This window comes from Plectropomus leopardus, chromosome 21 (genome assembly GCF_026936395.1).
Source record: "Plectropomus leopardus strain MGB_pleo_1.0 chromosome 21, ASM2693639v1, whole genome shotgun sequence".
Taxonomy (NCBI): Eukaryota; Metazoa; Chordata; class Actinopteri; order Perciformes; family Serranidae; genus Plectropomus; species Plectropomus leopardus.
Genome location: NC_142196.1, coordinates 1362463 through 1382305, shown reverse-complemented (window position 1 = coordinate 1382305; position 19843 = coordinate 1362463). Strand labels below are relative to the sequence as shown.

The following is a 19843-nucleotide window of genomic DNA, read 5'->3' as shown; positions in this document are numbered from 1 at the left end:
CAAATCCATTAACTATCTGCCATAATAGCATGAAAAGATTTAGAGAACCTTGAGAAATCTCTGCATAAAAGGGACAGAGCTAAAAACCAAAAATGAATGGCCATGACCTTGACCCATAAAGCTGCACTGCATTAAATACCAACATGATATCACAAAATGAGCCTGGGGACACTGAAAACCACTGACAGTGAACACAGTTCATCACTGCATCTATAAATGCAATTTAAGACTCTACTATGCTAAGTGAAAGCCAGATTCAACAAAATCCAGAAAGCCACTGACTTCTCTGGACCTGAGCTCAACTGTCATGTCACAGTTTGATTTCTTTCTTTTGGAAGCAAACAGCTTTTAAGGTCTAGTCACAGACTTGTGTTAAATCATTATATAGTGATTAATTAATTAAAATAAATATATTATTTATTAAAATAAGTAATTATATTGCTGATCATTTTATGTATAATGTTACTCGTTTATAGATTTATTTTTCTGAATTTTTGGTGATACATTGGTAGTTACAATTGGTCTGGTCTAAATAGACATATATATATATATATATATATATATACATATATAAAACAAAGACAACAATAAAGTTATTAACAGTAAATAGTAAGATAAAACTGAATTCACAGGATTATGGGAGCCTTCTTTAAAAGATATACTTTGCTTTGGCAAGTATTATTTCTGTAATATTTATTATCACAAAAAATGTTGATATATTGCAAGCAATAAAGTTTACATACCCATTTTTAAAGATACAAATGAAGTTTTAGTGAAAAAGAAGCACTCTATAGGTGAGAGAACCAGGATAAACCAGTTTGACTGCAGTATGCTGGATGTCCCCCCCCTTTGATAGGCAGGCGTCGCTCAAGGCTTCAGGTCCCTCTTGGCAATTTCTTTAAAAATTGCTTAAAAATCACATTTGCAGTAATATTGTGAAAGACCTCAAAAGTAAATTTTTCAATTCTAGTTTGTATTTTAAAATGACTGCTAATAAAGGTTCCCTCTTGGATAGTACACTTAGATAGTCCCCTATTATTCATGTTCGCATGTATGTGTGTGTGTGTGTGTGTGTGTGTGTGTGTCAGGGGGAGGCACTGTCCACTTGTCCACTACTCAGCAGTATTAGACACTAATAAGTGGAGCGTAGTGAATGTTGATGATGATTACCGAGTGTCTCCTCTCCGCAGCTGCGTGTGCGTCCACTGCTGATGACCATGTGTACGCTGTGTGAATATTTGGTGTTTGTGTATTTGTTCCAATTAAAGTGTCTGCCATTATTTGGCTGCTGAGGATCACACTGTGTTTGTGTGCCAGTAATGTTGTTGACCACTCTAAGACAACTGCAGCTGCTCAGCCAAATCTTTGGTTCACTGTGGCAGTGCCAGTGGGTGATGGGAGGAACCAGAGAGGATAGCCAGTGAAAAAAAGAAAGCATTATGCTGATGCTTTTGCCTGATCACACCTAAACACATAAGCAGCCATTCAGTGTTTTGTCTGCATGGCTTTATTTGAGTGGTTACATTGATGAATACATTAAGTGCCTGCTCTGCCATTGATCAGACCTGCTCAGTGACTCTGAAAGAGTTGTCTGTAAATTCAAACAGCAGCAGCTGTTCTGAGTGTTTGGAAAATACAGACACAAGGACAGACAGCGGGGAGTTGGGCTGTATGAGAAGTGTGAGATTTCTATAGATGGTATGATTTTAATTTATTAGACAATATCACTGAAAGTACCTACTGATCACCTCAAAGCTGATGTTTGCCCTCGAATGACTGTACGTCAGTGACAGAACATCCACTCTTTGGTTTGTCTAGGAAGCTCTCTGAAACTCTTCTCCAGCTGTCATACAGCCCTGAAAAACCTTGAAAAGGCGTAGAATTTGCAAATAGGAAATTTCCAAGCTGGAAAAGTGTTGGAAAACTAAATACACCCTGATTGTTTTGGAAGAGTCATGAAATTTTGTACATTAACACATGATGTGATGGGGCGCTGGTGGCTCAGTGGATAGAGTGGTGCCCCATGTGCAGAGGCTGTGTCCTCATCGCAGCGGCCGCAGGTTCAAGTCCAGCCTCGGCCGTTTGCTGCATGTCTCCCCCTCTCTCTCTACCCCTTTCATGCTCACACTGTCCTGTCAATTAAAGGCAATAAGAGCCCAAAAAAAATATCTTAAAAAAAAAAATGTGATCAAGGACTGTCTGAAATGTGAAAATCCAACAATAATTTCTGTTTTTACAGTTCCAGACTGTGATAAATGATGTTATGTTTAGTGTTTTTTTTCAAAAAGCATTGCTTCCAGAAGGTATGTTTTCTTTAAAAATCATAAATCTTTTTGACAAAAAAAAAGTTCCAAAAAAACAAAATCACCACATTTTATTATTTAAAAAATTGCAACAACAAAAAATAAAGTAAAAAAACAAATTAAAGAAAAAAATGCAACATTTCTTTTTTTATGGCAAAAAAACCCAATCCTTTAATAATCGTAAAAAGAAATCGAAAATAATTTGAAAGAAAAAAAAAGTTTTCTTTAAAAATCTGCAGTAAAAAATAACTGTTGTGGAAATGTATTGGTAAAAATGTGAATGAACCCTCCTTCTCAAAACGAGATTGTCCAAAAAGCCTACTGACCCAATTTCATAGAATTTGGTCTGGATTCTCAAATTTGTATCATATTATAACATCCTGCTAAGAATCTCTGTGCATACCTAAAGAAGTCTCTCCTGTCTCTCTCCTCCTGTCCTCCTCAGTCTCTATGGCAGACACATGCAGGCCAACCCAGAGCCTCCAAAGAAGAGCAATGATAAGAGTAAGAAGATCAGCCGCAAACCGCTCGCCGCCAAGAACAAATGAAGAGAAAACAGAGGATGGAGATGAACGCTCGCTCAACCCGTCAAACACACTGCATGTGCCTTTTTTCTTCTCTTTCTTTTTTATAAACATTTTGTATTACATTGAAATGTATGAATTATGTTTCTGAATATGTAATGTTAAATAATACGTATTGAACTGTATTCCACTGTGCCTAATAACCATCTTCAAATTATCTTCAGAGCCACTCCACTCTGAAGTTACAGACTTAATTTAAACCTTAAACAGGTTACAAGCCTTTAACTGTTAAACTAGTGTTCAGTTTTCGAATATATGTTACATTTTCCAAAACTCAAATTTTATGTTTTATTTCTAAGTTTATAATGGGTGTGTAATTTACTGCTTTAAGTGTGTCATATGACCACTTTTTTTCCTGTGCTTTTTTACAAGATCTGAAAAAGGTTTTGACCTTCATTCAGCTTTGTGAGGTCGTTCAGCCCTCTTCCTCTCAGTCACTACATTTCAGCTTCAGATCTTCATTAGAAATGCTGTTTTTGTTCTAAAACAACGTACTTCATCTGACTGATATCAATACAACACATTTCCTCTTGCAACCTTTTCAGGAAAGTCATCCTCCAGCTTTTCTAGCAATGTATTTCAGCTTTCAGCCCGTCTGACTAATGCAGTTCAGCATCCAACCCAGAGACGTGCACAGGCACTTGCCAGAGTAGCAGCCCATCAGCTTTTACAAGTTTTATTTTCCCTGTTGTCAAAGAGAAATATGAGTAGCCCATATTTAAGTAAGACTAAATTGTTTAAACAAAAAAAGTTGTGACGTTGTTGACATTTGAGGCTCTGGTGGGGTGAGTATTCTTAAGCCACGGAGATGATTGACAACAGTAGTGTAACGGACGGCTGTCAACTCTTTTTAATTCTTCTTTTCAATTTTAGTTAATGGGCCTCATACTGCTCCATTTGATCTCAGGTGGACCGCACCAATAAAACCAGTGCATAGTGACACTAAATAACAACATCTTTAACTGTTTTCCCTTCTTTTAGTGTAAGGAGTATCAGAATCAGAATCAGAATACTAAACATGTAAAAGAACATGCTGAAAACATTCATCCATTCTCAAAACAAACAGCCTGAGATATCTGCAATAGAATAAGTGCAAATTAACATTCAGTCAGTCTACGAGTTTCTGTTTTTACATGTGTATTTTTTTTTCATGTTTAATGAACTTCTTTAAATACAATTATTATTATTATTAATATTATTTGTAAGAGGACATCTGTGACACCTGCAGTTAACAGTGTTCATTCCACTGACCTCTGACACTCACTTCCTTTTTAAGTTCCACATCATCTTTTAGTTATTTTCAAAGCTGCACCAAGTGTCCATCACATTTTAGCCCAATGCAAAACTGAGTGAATATAATCCATTTTTAAAATGTATCATGCTTTTATCACAGGCCAAAGTATACTGCAAGCTGATTGTGCTCACTGTATTGAAAACTTTAAATAAAAGTATCAAAAACATGTCTTCTCTTGTGTTGTTCATTTCAGAGAAATAAACGATATAAACATCTGCAGTCAGGTTTGGGGTTTGAATATCCCTTCAAAGTCCTAACTGAGAAAAAGCAATGGAAAATCATTTCTTTGAATTGTTTATGTCCTTGGAGCTGTGATAATTAAGTTTTTTTTAATAGACCTCCTAGTTTGTCTTCTGGTTTGTTTGTTTTTTGTTTTTTTTAAATATAGGCCTCTACAAAACAGTTGGGTTTCGAGCCGGTGACGTCTCGGTCGCTAGTGCTGAAGGGAAAGACCATCGACAAGTACCACTGTGCACTAGGTAGCACCCAGATACCATCCATCACCGAGAAACCAGTGAAGAGCCTGGGGAAGGTATTTGATTGCAGCCTGAGAGACGCAGCATCCTTCCAAGCAACCAACCAAGAGCTGGAAGCCTAGCTAGCGGCAGTGGATAAGTCAGGGCTTCCTGGCAAGTTCAAGGCTTGGATCAACTGTACCAACATGGAATCCTCCCACAGATGCTTTGGCCCCTCTTGGTCTATGAGGTCCCGATCTCCACTGTTGAAGGCTTTGAGAGGACTGTCAGCAAGTTTCTTAGAAAGTGGCTGGGACTATCTTGGAGCCTAAATAGCATTGCCCTGTACGGACAGAACAACATGCTGAAGCTCCCAATCAGCAGCCTGAAGGAAGAGTTCATGGTGACCCATACCAGGGAGGTCCTGCAGTAGCAAGAGTCTTGTGACCCAAAAGTCTCTCAGGCTGGGATCAAGGTCAGGACAGGATGGAAGTGGAGGGCAGCAGAGGCCGTGGATGTCATTGAGTCATGACGAAAGCAAAGGGTGTTGGTGAGGACAGTGGCTCGTTGAAGGGCTTGACTGGGTAGCAGCAGAGAACCCCGCTACGACAAGGCGCAGGAGAAGTAGGAATAGGTGTGAGCATCAGTGGACGAGGAGCGAGCCAGCAGGATGGTAGGAATGCAGGAAGCCTGGATAAGATGGGAGCAAGCGATAGAGTGCAAAGTCTCATGGACTCTCTTAATCCAGGCTTTCTACGATGTTCTACCAAGCCCATCCAACCTATTCTGCTGAGGGAAGGTGGACTCACCAGCTTGCCCTCTGTGCCTGAAGAGAGGGACCATGGAGCATATCCTCAGCTGCTGTCCGAAAGCCCTTGGCGAGGGGCGGTACCATTGGTGCCATGACCAAGTCCTTACATTGTTACGGCCCTGAGCCATGAGCCCTAATCCTCTCCTCCCGCTGTATGTGGGTGTATGTGTGTGTCTTATGGTCCTTTGAGTTACATCAGTCAGGTCTCCAAGGGGCGTGTCCTTCCGGCCCCGAACGGATCCCCAGCAGCTGGTGATTGGTGCGGCTGGTTGGTGCGGGGCTCCACCAATCCGGGAGTGACAGCTGTTATATAAATCAGATGTGCTCTGCTAATGGTGGCAGATGCCACTTGTATCACCTCTTCATCATCATTGTGTGTGACTAGTGTGTAAGTTTTGACTCCTGTGCTTGTCCCAGATTTGGGCCAGGGTAAGCTTAAAACACTGATTTTTACACTCACTATAGGTTTTGACACTTTTTAGTCTCACTAGGTTCAGGGGTGCTGGTCATTTGTCTTTCTGTTTTTCACCGATTCACCAGAGTAGTTAGTTAGGTTTTGTTTTGAGTTATTGTCACTGTAGTCTTTAGATAGTCAGCTCCATTTGGCTTTAAGGAGTCCGCTTTTTGTTCTATTTGTTTCATTGTTTTGACAGCACCTGGCGGCCCTTATCTGTTTTGTCATTATTATCCATTTGTCTTTTAAAATTAATACACCTTAATTCACAGTCCTCTCCAATGATTGTTTGTGTGTTACTTCCCTTTTTCCCATTGTGAGCTGGGTTTGTAACAACATCCATAGCGGACACCATCTGCAGTGGAATTAACCATTGCAAGGGCCTCCACCCAGAGAAGAAGAACATTGCTTTCATCAAGGCTGGGGAGAAACCATGGCTCTATTATAAATCTGGATATAGCCGTGGGGGCGGTGCCTCATTCATTCCTATGAGAGCTGCTCATGAAGCAGAAAAAAATGTTTTTCCGGGTTTATAAAAGTGTAAAATTCTACTGGCCCATAGAGCATGCGTAGAAGTGATTAACGACAGACGAACACGGCCGAGTGCGCCCGAGTGTACCCGAGCATTGACTCCGACTCACTGGCTCGCTCACACAAATTAACCTAGTCAAGCGAACGGCACTCATTCAAAGGCATTCCTCTCGTAGTAGCTTAGCTTATTAGCAACAGCAGCTAATCGGCGGTATAACGACAGCGGTGCTGTCGGTTTTAATATTTACGTGATAATCAGATAATGGTATATTTATCTCTCTACACACACACACCTATACATACAACTTATCAGGGAATCATATCATAATCCCGACTGGAGAAATCAAATTAACAGAATCAAAATGTGTTGTGCCCACAAAAATATAATAAAAGGTGGTGCCATGTAATATTGCTTTTTTAATATTATTTTGTCTCAAAAAAATATATATAGTGATTTAGGGAGGTCTCTTTCCCAACGTTAAGCAAATGGGGAAAAGTCTTTCTGGGCCAGTGTGCATCACGTGATGCTGTAGTTCCACATGTAAATTTTGCTTCAGAGGGTGGCACACTTCCTGGGGGCCTGGGAGAAACATACAGCAGCTGCCAGGACCAACGAGAGGAAGAGGACAAAGTACACCGAGATGATGGAGGAGTGCCGAAGTAACGGGTGCCGTGCAAGGTGTGAGCCTATTGAGGTGGGATGCAGAGGGTTTACCAGCCAGTCCCTCTGCAGGGCCTTTAAAATGCTAGGCATCACGGGGGCCAGTAGGTGAAGGTCCATTAAGTCTGCCACAGAGGCAGCAGAAGTTGCATCAGAGTGGCAGTGGATCAGGAGAGGAGAGCTCTGGGTAGGGTAGTGCTACCTGGACACAAGCTGGGGCTTTATTAATCCAGGTGCATCACAAGATGATGTATGTTACAAGAATGGACCTAATTTGTTTTCTGCTTTGGCCGTTCATGGTAAAACAGAAACTAAAAATCAAATTTACAAATCATTTACTGTTAGAATGCAAAATGTTACTTTCCCAGCATATATCAATTTGTGACCATGGGATTAGTTGTATTATCAGTGCTAGAATTGTTTTCACGTATGTTTTCAAGATATTTACATTAACGGTAAAACTCTCGGAAATATTGAAAAAAAAACACACTGATATGTGTTTTTAATCAAACATGTAATGGAATAAAAATACGTACATATATAACAAATATAAAAATAGATATACACAAAACATATGGCATTTACAACAGTGAATATTCATCCTTTTTTTAATAAAAAAAGTGAATCACAACCTCTGAAAAGGCAAATTCAGCTGTTTAGTAAAGCCTGGCTTTAGACAGTAGAAATACATACTTATATAATTTTTTTTTTTCAAAGCCTGATTTTGAAAATTTTGTGCACAGTGATGCGCATGTGTGTAGTATTAAATTGCAATCAAAGGGTTAAACTAACACCAAATATGAAATATCAGACACATGGGTGTTCCTTTACTTGTCACAGAACCTGCCGTCCTGTCAAGAACACACACAGCAGCCACACAAATGTCAGCAGGCTGATTCATGGTGGAACTTCAATGGACAAAATAACTTTCAAGCAATGCAGGCTAACTGCAACCCTCCTCTACTGTAGCTCTGGGCCCGGTCTATAGAAGATAATGTTGGCCTTTAACATTTCTGCAGACCATTAATATGTTACATTTGGATATTTCATTCAAATCTTATCAGTGTTTCCAAAGTGATGTAGTATATGAGCTGACTGTCATCTGGAGGTGGAGGGGGTGGTGACACCTAGGAGAGAAGTCTGTCGAGGTGCAGAGCACTGTGCAAGATGAACAAACAAGCAGGGATAGTGTCACAGAAAGTGAAAGATTTTTTACATTGCATCGTTTCCTGTCAAGATTGTGTCACCAAATTATTATTTTATGGGTATTTTATTATTTTTGAATGGCATACTGTACATTGTTGTTATGATTTTTGGAGGACATACTGTACTATGGTGTTTTTAATGATTTTTGGACGACATGCTATACCATGTCATTTTCTATGATTTTTCGATGACACTATACTATGACTTTTTTTTTACGATTTATGTATGACATCCTATACTATCTTGTTTTTTTATGATTTTGGCATGACATTGTTTTTGATGATTTTTTAACAATATACTATACTGTATTGTTTTTTAGGATTTTTTTTGGCATTTTTGCCTTTATTTGATAGGACAGGAAATTGCTAGCGTGAAACGGGGAGAGAGAGGGGATGACATGCAGCAAAGGGCCGCAAGCCAGAAAGAACCCACAGCCACTGCAGCAAGGACACTGCCTTCATATATGGGACACCTGCTTTATCCCCTGAGGCACCCAACGCCCCACTATGTTGTTTTTGATGATTTTGGACAACATACTATACTATGTCAGTTTTTTAATGACTTTTGGACAACATGCTATATAGTATGTTGTTTATTATGATGTTTCCATGCCATACTGTACTATGTCAGTTTTGTTTTTTTTTTTTTAATTTTTAGATGACAACTATACTAGGTCAATTTTTATGATTTTTGGACAACATACTGTACTATGACGTTTTCTATGATGTTTCCATGCCATTCTATACTATGTCAGTTTTTTTTTTTTAATTTTTAGATGACAACTATACTAGGTCAATTTTCATGATTTTTGGACAACATACTGTACTATGACGTTTTCTATGATTTTTGGACAACACACTATAATGTGTTATATATCATTATTTTTGGACGACACACTATAGTACTAGGTAATTTTTTAGGGTTTTTGGACAACATACATATACATATACATATACATATACATATACATATATATACAACATACTGTACTATGTCGTTTTTTATGATGTTTCCATGCCATTCTATACTATGTTGTTTCTTATGATTTCTGGACAACATACTATACTATTACATTTTTATGATTTTTGGACAACATACAACACTGTGTCATTTTTTATGATTATTTGACGACAACATCCCAACTCCTCATCCTCTCACCAGACCTGCCTGCCCCTGCCTCCTCTCCAACATCACACTGTCATCTTTACCATCGGTGTTCAAGCCTGCTTTGGGTCTTACAGTATTCAAACCCTAACAGAACAATCTGGCCACCATGGACCCAGCAGATTTGGAGACACTCCGTCAAGCTCTAGCCTCCCAGGGTGCATTAGTTGGCCATCATGACACAGTTCTCCTTGAGTTGATTGATACTCATGGACTCAGCAGCAGCATTTCGCAACTAAGTGGCCAAATGGATCAGGTCTCCTCTCTCCTCTCTGCCTCCTCTGCGGGGGACACTGTTGCATCTCTTGCCAGCAATCTACCAGCATCAACTATACCAGCCCTGCCCTCCACTCAAGCCCCTCCTGCTCGGGAGCCCTTCATTCCTACACCTGAACGCTACGCTGGAGATTTGGGGGCTTGCGGGCGGTTCCTTCCTCACTGTTCCCTTGTGTTCGAGTAGCAGCCTGCTACTTACCTATTAGATAAGTCACGCATTGCATTTATTACGGGATTACTTACTGGGAAAGCTTCACAGCGGGCTTCAGCTTTATGGGAGAGAGAATCACATGTTTGTAATTCATTCTCGTCCTTTGTGTTTAAAATGAGAAAAGTTTTCGACCATCCTGTTCAGGGGAAAGGGGCCGCTATATGGCTCCTCTCTCTCCATCAGGGATCTTTGTCTGTAGCTGAATATGCGATTGAGTTCAGGATACTTGCAGCAGAGAGCAGGTGGGATGAAGTTGTTTTGCAGGGAGCTTTTGTCCAGGGGTTAGCAGACTATATTAAAGATGAGCTAGCAGCCAGAGATGAGACAGACAGTTTAGATTCCCTAATTTCCCTCTCTATCGCTTGGATAATTGGTTCAGAGAATGTCATAGGGAGAGGTCAGGTCACCTGCAAGCCCCCACTGCACACTCCCAGCCCCGCCCTTCTCCCTGGATCCACCCTGACAGTCTGAGTATCTCCAGTACTCCCCCTAGTTTCTTGCCCCCTGCCTTCTCGGAGGAGCCCATGCAAATAGGCAGGGCCTGTCTCTAACGTAGGACGACGCCAATGTAGAAAATGACTGGCCTGGCAACAATAGATGCACAGCCCCACCGGATGTGCATCTACTGTTGCCAGGCCAGTCATTTTCTGGCCTCCTGCTCCCTCCGACCAAAAGAGGAGGCTCATCAGTAACTGGAGGGTTCCTGGTGAGCCACACTTCTACCTCTTCCTCATCCCCTCATTCCTGCTTACAGTTTAATGTTTCTCTTCTCTGGCACAGGGATTCTACTCCTCTCCTTGCTTTGGTGGATTAAGGTGCAGATAACAACTTCATTGACTGTACCCTTGTAGCCCAGGCTGGGAACCCTGTGGAAGCTCTTCCCTCGCCTAAGGAGGTCAGTGCCCTGGATGGAAAGCTCCTGGCTCAAATAACACATTGCACAGGGACTGTAAACCTCATCCTATCAGGTAATCACAGAGAGACCATTCAACTCCTTATTATTTTCTTCTCCTCATGCTCCTGTTGTGTTAGGCCAGTCGTGGCTGAAACTCCATAACCCCCACATCGACTGGTCCACTGGCTCAGTAATAGTGCTTTCTGCCATTCGCCCTGTCTTCAGTCAGCTCTGGCCCCTGGTGAAGTAACTGCTGAGCCTACCTCTGAGCCCCCTGATTTGTCATCTGTGCCCTCAGTGTATCATGACTTAGGTGAGGTTTTCAGTAAAACACTCTGTCCTTTCCTTGTTCCCACACAGACCATACGACTGTGCCATTGGTTTACTTCCTGGCGCCCCCTTACCCACCAGCTGTCTGTATAATGTATCCCGTCTTCATGACTCGCTGACAGCAGGGTTGATTCGTCCCTTCTCATCTCCTGTCGGTGCTGTTTTTTTCTTTGTTGAGAAAAAGGATCACACCTTACACCCCTGCATTGACTATGGAGGCCTCAATGACATCACCATCAAATACAAATATCTTCTCCCCCTTATTGACTCAGCCTTTGAGCCCCTGCATAAAACCACAGTGTATTCTAAGTTAGATCTCCGCAACGCCTACCATCTCATTCTGATTTGGAAGGGTGACGAATGAAAGACCGCCTTTAACACCCCCCTTGGCCATTTCGAGTATTTAGATATGCCCTTTGGCCGCACCAGTGCCCTGGCAGTCTTTCAAGCTCTGGTCAATAATGTTCTCCGTGACATGTTAAACCGCTTTATCTTCGTCTACCTGGATGACATACTCATCTACTCCCAAACCATGGAAGAACATGTCAAGTATGTCAGGTTAGTACGACAGTAACTGCTGGAAAATAAATAAGCCTTTTGTCAAAGCAAAAAAAATGTGATTTCCACATATCATCTGTGAGTTTTCTGGGCTTTATCATTGAACAGGGGCAGGTGAAGACAGAATCAGCTAAAGTTCAGGCTGTGGTGGAGAGGCCCAAGCCCACAACATTGAAGCAATTGCAGCGATTCCTGGGCTTTGCTTATTTCTATCGACAGTTTATTAGGAGCTACAGCAGTGTGGCAGCTCCTCTAACACAGCTCATCTCCATATCCTCTCCCTTTTCCCGGACCCCAAAGGCAGATGCTGCTTTTGCCCACCTGAAGCACCTCTTCACATCAGCCCCAGTTATCTCCCATCCAGATCCTTCAAGGCAGCTTGTTGTAGAGATTGATGCCTCAGATTCAGGAGTTGGGGCTGCTGTGCTCTCTCAGCAATACCCCTCGGACCTCAAGCTGCACCCCTGGGGCCATAGTTCAAAACTCACCTGTCACCATGGCTTTAACCGCACCCTCACCTTTGTAAAGCAACGGTTCTGGTGGCCCTCCATCTCTCAAGACACCCGCACCTTTGTGTCTGCCTGCTCTGTTTGTGCTCCCAGTAAGACCTCCCATTAACCACAAGCCAGCCTGTGGCACTCTCTGCCCATTCCCAGCCACCCTTGGTCTCACATTGCAGTGAACTTTGTCACTGGCCTTCCCCCATCCAAAGGTAACACTACCACTTTAACCATTGTTGACCATTTTTTCCAAGGCCATACATTTCATAAGTTGCCTACAGCCACTGAGACAGCAAACCTTCTGGTGTTCAGACGCCACGGCATCCCTCAAGACATAGTGTCTGACTGGGGTCCACAGTTCTCCTCCCAGGTTTGGAAGGAAATTTGGGACTGGGTGCCACCCCCAGCCTCTCTTCTGGATATTATCCACAGACAAATGGGCAGACTGAGCGGGCCAACCAGGACCTGGCTCTACGTTGTGTTACTGCTCACCATCCATACTCCTGGAGCTCACATTTGTCCTGGGTTGAATTGGCCCACAACTCCCTCATCAACGCAGCCACTGGTATATTCCCCTTTATGGTATCTTTGGGCTATCAACCACCCCCTTTTCCAGCACAGGAGGAAGAAGTGGCAGTACCCTCCGTTCGGGCTAATCTCTGTAGGTGCCATCAGATTTGGAAGGTTTTTTTAACCCAGTGTCTTCCAGTTCCTTGTGCCCTCCCGCTGATCCCCCTCCTCCCCCCCGGCTCATCGATGGCCATCGTTTTTTATGATTTTTGAACATTCAGTACTATGTGGTTTTTATGATCTTTGGACAGCATACTATACTATGTCATTGTTTTCACATCCCTCTGCCATTAGACCCTCACATCACCTAAGGAAAAAGAAAAAGAACCCCTGTAACTGTGGAAAAAAAAAGGAAGAAACCTCAGGAAGAGTGGCAGAGGATGATGAGGGATGTTGTAAATGTAACCACCCATGATGTTGTTGTCAAATGTTGTAAATAACAATTAAATTACAATTATGACAAAAAGGAAAGAGAAAGAGAGAGGGGAAGAGAGGGGGGGGGGGATGCACAGCAAATAATGGAAACAGACACGTCATATTACAATAACGACAGATGTAAAATAACTATATGCACTCTAGGATAATATTGTGGGTGTTGATAAGAGTCCCATGTGTATATTGATAGTATAGGCGTGGCTCATAATAGTTGCAGTAGAAGGTTGCATCAAGCACAAACACAGGCATAGCTTCAGAAACGACCACAGCAATGGCAAAATCAAGAACACGATCAGGGCGAGCCAGGAGTACAGTATCAATGCAGCCACAGCACGAGCACGGCCAAAGGCAGGGTCACAGCACCAGCACAGCTATCGTTTTTTATAGTTTTTGGACAACATACTATATTTTGTCATTTTTAATGATTTTTGGACAACATACTATACTATATCATTTTTGTTACATTTTTGGATGACATATTACACTATGTCATTTTTTACGATTTTTGGACGACATACTATACTAGATCATTTTTTATGACTTTTGGACAACATACAATAATATGTTGTTTTTTTTATGTTTCCATGCCATACTATACTATGTTGTTTTTTAAGATTTTTGGACAACATACTATACTATGTCATTTAGTATGATTTTTGAATGATATGTTGTTTTTCAGCACTTTTGGACAACATACGATGCCATGTTGTTTTTCATGATTTTTGGATAAAACATACTATACAATTTTGTTTTTTTATGATTTTTTTTTTGATGACAAATTATACTGTTCTGTTTTTCATGACTTTTGGACAACATACTATAGTTTGTTGTTTTAATGATTCCTAGAGAACATACTATACTATATATTTTTTAAACTTTTTTAGACGATATACTATATTATGTCGTTTGGTCTGATTTTTTGGACAACACACTATACTATGTCATCTTTTATGATTTTTGGAGGACATACTATACTATGACATTTTGTATGATTTTTCGACAACATACTACCATGCTCCTCTCCTATGGAACCATCTTCCATTTTCGGTCAGGGAGGCAGACACTGTTTCAACTTTTAAGGGTAGACTTAAGACCTTCCTCTTTGATAAAGCTTATAATTAGGGCTGGCTCAGGCTGCCTGGACCAGCCCATAGTTAGGCTGACATAGGTTTAACCTGCCGGGGGACTTCCCCTGATACGCTGAGCTCCTTTCCTTCTCTCAATGCCGCCATCAGAAATCATGCATGTCTGTTAACTGCATTGCCATGTGCAAGCTTAGCTTAGCTCTGTGCTAGCCATGTGGTACTCTCACTACCTGGGGCTCGCGATTACAGAGCCTGGGTCTGTTGAACTGCACTACACTAATCCTGTTGCCTCTCTGGAGCGTTCCTGCTCCCTTGTTTCCTAGTTTCCCTGGATCCTGGCCGTAACCTTGACTGTGCCTGATCGTGGTGATAGCTGTGCTGATGCTGCGACCCTGCCTTTGGTTGTGCTCGTGCTGTGGCTGTACTGATTCTGTGCCCCCCGCTCGCCCTGATCGTGATCTGGTCCTGGTTGCGCCGATGCTGTGATCTTGCCTTTGGACAACTCCCTTTCACATATGCATGAGACTGTTATCATCTCTCTCAACATCATCATAGAGAGCAATTACTAATTTCACACCTACCATTATTGTAATATGACATGCATCTGTTTCTATTATTGCAGAGGGATGTCATACACTGTAAAGCCCTCTGAGGCAAACCATGTTTTGTGATAATGGGCTATATAAATAAAACTGACTTGACTTGACTTGACAACTATAGTATGTTGTATTTCATGATTTTTGGACACATATTATACTTTGTGTTTTTTATGATTTTTGGACATCATACTTTGTCATTTTTTATGATTTCTGATGACATACTATACCATTTAGTTGTTTAATGATTTTCACACACATTACTATGTGGTTTTTAGTTATTTTTTGACCGACATTCAATACTATGTTTTTGTTCATGTATTTTTGACAACATACTATAATTTGTCGTGTTTTATGCATTTTGGAGGATGACATAATACCATGGCCTACTTCATTATATTGTGACGATGATGATTTATTAGTGAATGTAGAGTGGGGATTCATCATTATTTTTTTGTTGTTTTTTTGTTTGGAAAAGACTGTGGGTTCTGAATGGGTTTATTTGCTTTTGGGAGCGTGTGCATGAGGCTAGGAAGAATAACCTAGGAAACTGTGCAGATGCAGAGGGCAGTGTTTCCAAAGTTTTCTGGAAAGAAAAAAGCATTCAGTATGGTAGCCTTAGTTTAAGACCTCCATCCATCTCTGAGAGAAAGTAATAATGGCAGGCTGACTCATCCTCTGCTGCCTTTCAATTGTTTCCTCACTTTGTGCTTGGAGACAAAGCTTGGGCTGAAATAACCGGCACTACAGAACGCACCATTAGGCCAAATGAATATTGGTGAGCTCAGAGAAAGTAGAGATGAGTCAGTGACCTCACTAGCGATCAGCAGCTCCACCCTGACACTCAGGCTAACTGTAGCCACTGCTGTGTTTTCTCCTCCGTCCCTTTGGGTGGATGTTGTTCCTCTTTTGTTCTCACTTCATCTCAATTCATCTCACACCTTCCCAAGGACACAATGAGTCCCAGGCTAACTAAAGCCCATTGATTTTCACGAGGTGATTTATTGGTGGCGTGTGTGTTAGGGCAGGCTTGATTGTCTAAGGGGGGCTGCACAGTGCCACTTTAATGAGGGTGGTGACACGGGGCAGAGAAACAAGCACCCTGCCCACCGCAGGATGGGCTGCTGATATACAGCTGCTGCTTTACCTAATCGCCAAAGCCTTTACACACACCGCTAACTGCATCTCTTCCGTTCTTTCCCTATAATTTTTTGGTGTGTGGGAGGAATTGTATTTTCAAATTTAATTTTTTTTTTAATTTGAAAAAAAGAGAAGATCATGGGGCGCTGGGTGGCTCACCTGGCAGAGCAGGCGCCCCATTCACAAAGTGTCCTTGTCATACATTTGACTCCAACCTCAGCCCTTTGCTGCATGTCATCCCCTCTTGCTTCCCCTTTCTCACTTAAGCTGTCCTATTGAATAAAGGCAAAAAGCTTAAACAATCTTTACAGCACCAGAAAAAAAAAAGATGAGGCTGGTTTCTGTTACGGTATAATAAATGTCACTTGATAATATAAATGTTTTGAAACATGATATTTAGTTTTCGAATTTTATTTTATTTTATCACAGCTTTGACCTTTTCCAACACCAATTTTCCATCGGTAAGTCGTCACATGTTGCCGCTTTGTCAGCTGACTTTCTACATTTCATTTCTTTCTACATGATCTAAGTGTCCCTCTACATCTGCTGCTACCAACAGGGATAACAACAAAAGCACATGGTCATATTTCAGCAACAAAGGCACATGGCAACCAATGCTGGGTTGTCAACAAAAGCATGTGGTTAAGTTTAGGAAAAAAAAAAGGTTGGGTCTACCTTCATATGGTAAGTGAACACTGTGCTGCCATTCAGCTGATCAGGGACAAGGTGGCTTTTGACGTTGGTACTGCTGAGATCTAGGAACATGGTGACGCCACTTTTTGTTACTATGTTAGTACAAAAGTGACAAAGTTCAATTTTATAAAATAACAAAATTATTTGAATTATGGAAAAATCAACTGAGGCAAACAGATACACGTCAGATTGATGTGACAGCTGTTACAGTGGTTAGGTGACAGATTGATGCTGATGTAAAGATGTGAAGTAAACTGCAGCCTGATTAGCCACGCAAAAATGCTTCATCAAAAAAAAAAAAAAAAAAAAAAGTGGGCATACAGAGAGAAGGAGAAACTGAGAGGAGCAGAGAGACAAAGGCCAAAGAAGCAGCAGGTGTGACAGGCAGAGCTGCAGGTGAGGAGTTAAGCAGACTAATGTTAGCAAATAAAAGCTGCTGTAGCCAAGGCATCCATAAGTACCAATCATGTCAGGAAGGTGGCATAATAACGCTCCAAAGTTGTGCTAAATTTTAGCACAGCTGGGTTTTGAAAGCATATTTCCTTTAAAAATCTCCAAAATTACACCATTTATCGGCGAGAAACTGTGAAATATGTTCATTTATGGTGAAGGGAGGGTCATGCATTTTGCCCCAGCCATCCCCGTATTCTGATCAATAAAGAGAAGTTCCTTACCATTTTTCAGTGAATTAAATTTTTCTGTGTACTGGGATCCCTTAACAGTCTTGGAATTGCATAAAATGTGTACTGTTTGATGTAATTTTTCTCTAATCATTCATTAGAGGGCATATTTTGTGGATGAGGCTTCAGACAGCCTGAGTCTGTCACTGGACAATCACACCAAGGCCCAGTGCTACATCCGACTGTATGTGCAGCCTATTGTATCTTGTAAACAACAGCAACACTTTTCTTATTGTTGTGACCCTTGTCAGTATTGGATTGTAGCTGTTGTCATGGGAAATGAAAGGCTCCACCAGCAGAACAGCTCCTCTGAACTATGGAACTCCAGTGATTTAGTGTTGCACTTAAAAAATTGGGCGACTCAGAGGAGACAGTTTAAGAATGCTCAAAGTCTGTGCAGCAGAAGTCAACTTATCCTGCTTTTTACGACAGTTTGTTACACTAAACACTGGATCCTACATTCCCCATAATGCATATTTTTTATAAGACCTCCCTGCCAGATGAATGGGCACATCTTATAGAAAATCACCTCCACTTTAAAACACATGATTTCATCAGGGTTATTTCCTTACACTGGAAAAGAAGACAAGCTGCCTTGCTGTGAAATATGTGCAACTTTGGGCCTTAATAAAATGTTAACAGGCAACTTATAAAAAAAATAAAATAAATAAATAACCCCCATGAATATTGAAATTAGATATTGATATCAAAACTGTTTTTTGTGTAAAGTTCGGCATTTTAACATGAGAGTCTATGGGGGTTGAAACTTGTCACACAGTGCCACTCTGTCAGTCATTTATGCTGTTTACGATTAGGCAACAACGTCATGGGTGGTTACGTTTAGGCAAAAGAGACACATGGTATGATGTAGTAAAAAAAAAAAAAAACAACAAAAAAAACCCACATCCACACTGGAAGCAAACACTGGACTCCTGCATAACAGTCCTATCCTGCCTGCCCTAAAAGTGCACTCGTGCTCCTTATATTATGTTGTCACAGGCTACGTTTTAACCTGACGCAAACCTCCCCAATTTATGTGCATATGCGTAGCATGTGAACGCACCTGGTGCCATCTGGCTGTCCGTCAGTGTAACAACGCCATCAATGCTGTTTGGTGCCATCCAGCAGCATTCCTAGTGGACACTGAAGGTGGCTTTTGGTGTCATGCTTGTACACCACAAGCACTGACAGAGATGTATTTGATGAGGTCAGACTTAGAACGGGCTGGAACTGATTCTGTTTTGAAGCCAGCCTCAAGTGGACATGAGGAACAATTATGTGCTGTACATAAATGTGTTGCTGCAGTCTGGTACTTTTTGATCTCCAAACCTTTTAATGTGAAAAAATGATTAACTGGGTTTAAAATAAACATTTAATGCTAACATCACCAAGGACGTAGGTTTACATATGGATGGCAGGTATATATATATATATGCTATTACTATAGCGGCTGCGGGTTCGAGTTCGGCCTCGGCCCTTTGCTGCATGTCTCCCCCTCTCGCTCTCTCCCCCTTTCACGCTCACACTGTCCTGTCAATTTAAGGCCAAAGCCCAAAAAAATAATCTAAAAAAAAAAAAAGACAAATAGAAAAAGTTGATCTTCAGGAAAAATATTGTACACAATGTATATTTAAAAGCAATACATAATGTCTGAGAGCTTTACTGTATTCTTATCAGCCTATTTTCAGGTTTCGAACTGTCATCTGCCACATCAATTGTGTTTTTCTTTACCAAAAAAAAAAAGACATTTCCAACATAAATTGGTGCATAAAACTTAACAAGAATGCAGGAAATGTCATAGTTTGTGCTCAAAATTTCCTGGAGGAGGATTCCCAGACCCCCCACTTAATGTGTCTCTACCAATGTTGAAATAAAAGCTATGGCCTTGAATTTTCCCTCATAGTTTTCAGATCTGCTTAATTATAACTAAATATGATGGGAGACTTTTAGTGATTTTAATATTCATGTTAGTTGTTTTTCAATATTATACTATATGGACTTTATTAATCAGACAATATCAGTCTTCAGTGACAGTCAGTTAAAAGGCCTAAACACTCAAAAGGACAAACCATGGACCCTGTTCCTTCTTCAAATTTGAAGCTGCTGGCTAAGGCTAAGCATAAATACAGTAAGATTGTTATTCATGTCGGCAATGACACCTGGTTACGCCAATTGGAGGTCCCTAAAATTAACATAGAGTCGGTGTGTGAGTAAGATGATGGATGATGTCGGACACCGTAATCTTCTCTGGACCTCTCCCCAATGTGACCAGTGATGACACGTTTAGCCGCATGTCATCGCTCAACCACTGATTGTTGAGGTGGTGTCCAGCAAATGATGTGGGCTTCGTTAATAATTGGTACTCTTTTTGGGGTAAACCTGGTCTTATCCGGAGGGTCAGCATCCATCCC

General features: G+C 41.2%; 1 protein-coding gene and 1 pseudogene across 1 annotated transcript in view; both read left to right on the top strand.

Annotated features, from left to right (window-relative positions):
* The window catches only part of rsu1 (Ras suppressor protein 1), a 56875-nt gene extending 52528 nt beyond the window's left edge, over positions 1–4347 (top strand). The window contains exon 9 of the mRNA XM_042510622.2: positions 2749–4347. Within this exon, the coding sequence (XP_042366556.1) occupies positions 2749–2851 (103 nt within the window). The 3' untranslated portion in view covers positions 2852–4347. The remainder of the gene's footprint in view (positions 1–2748) is intronic.
* On the top strand, positions 3696–7096 carry LOC121961002 (uncharacterized; annotated as a pseudogene).
* The last annotated feature ends 12747 nt before the right edge of the window (positions 7097–19843 follow it).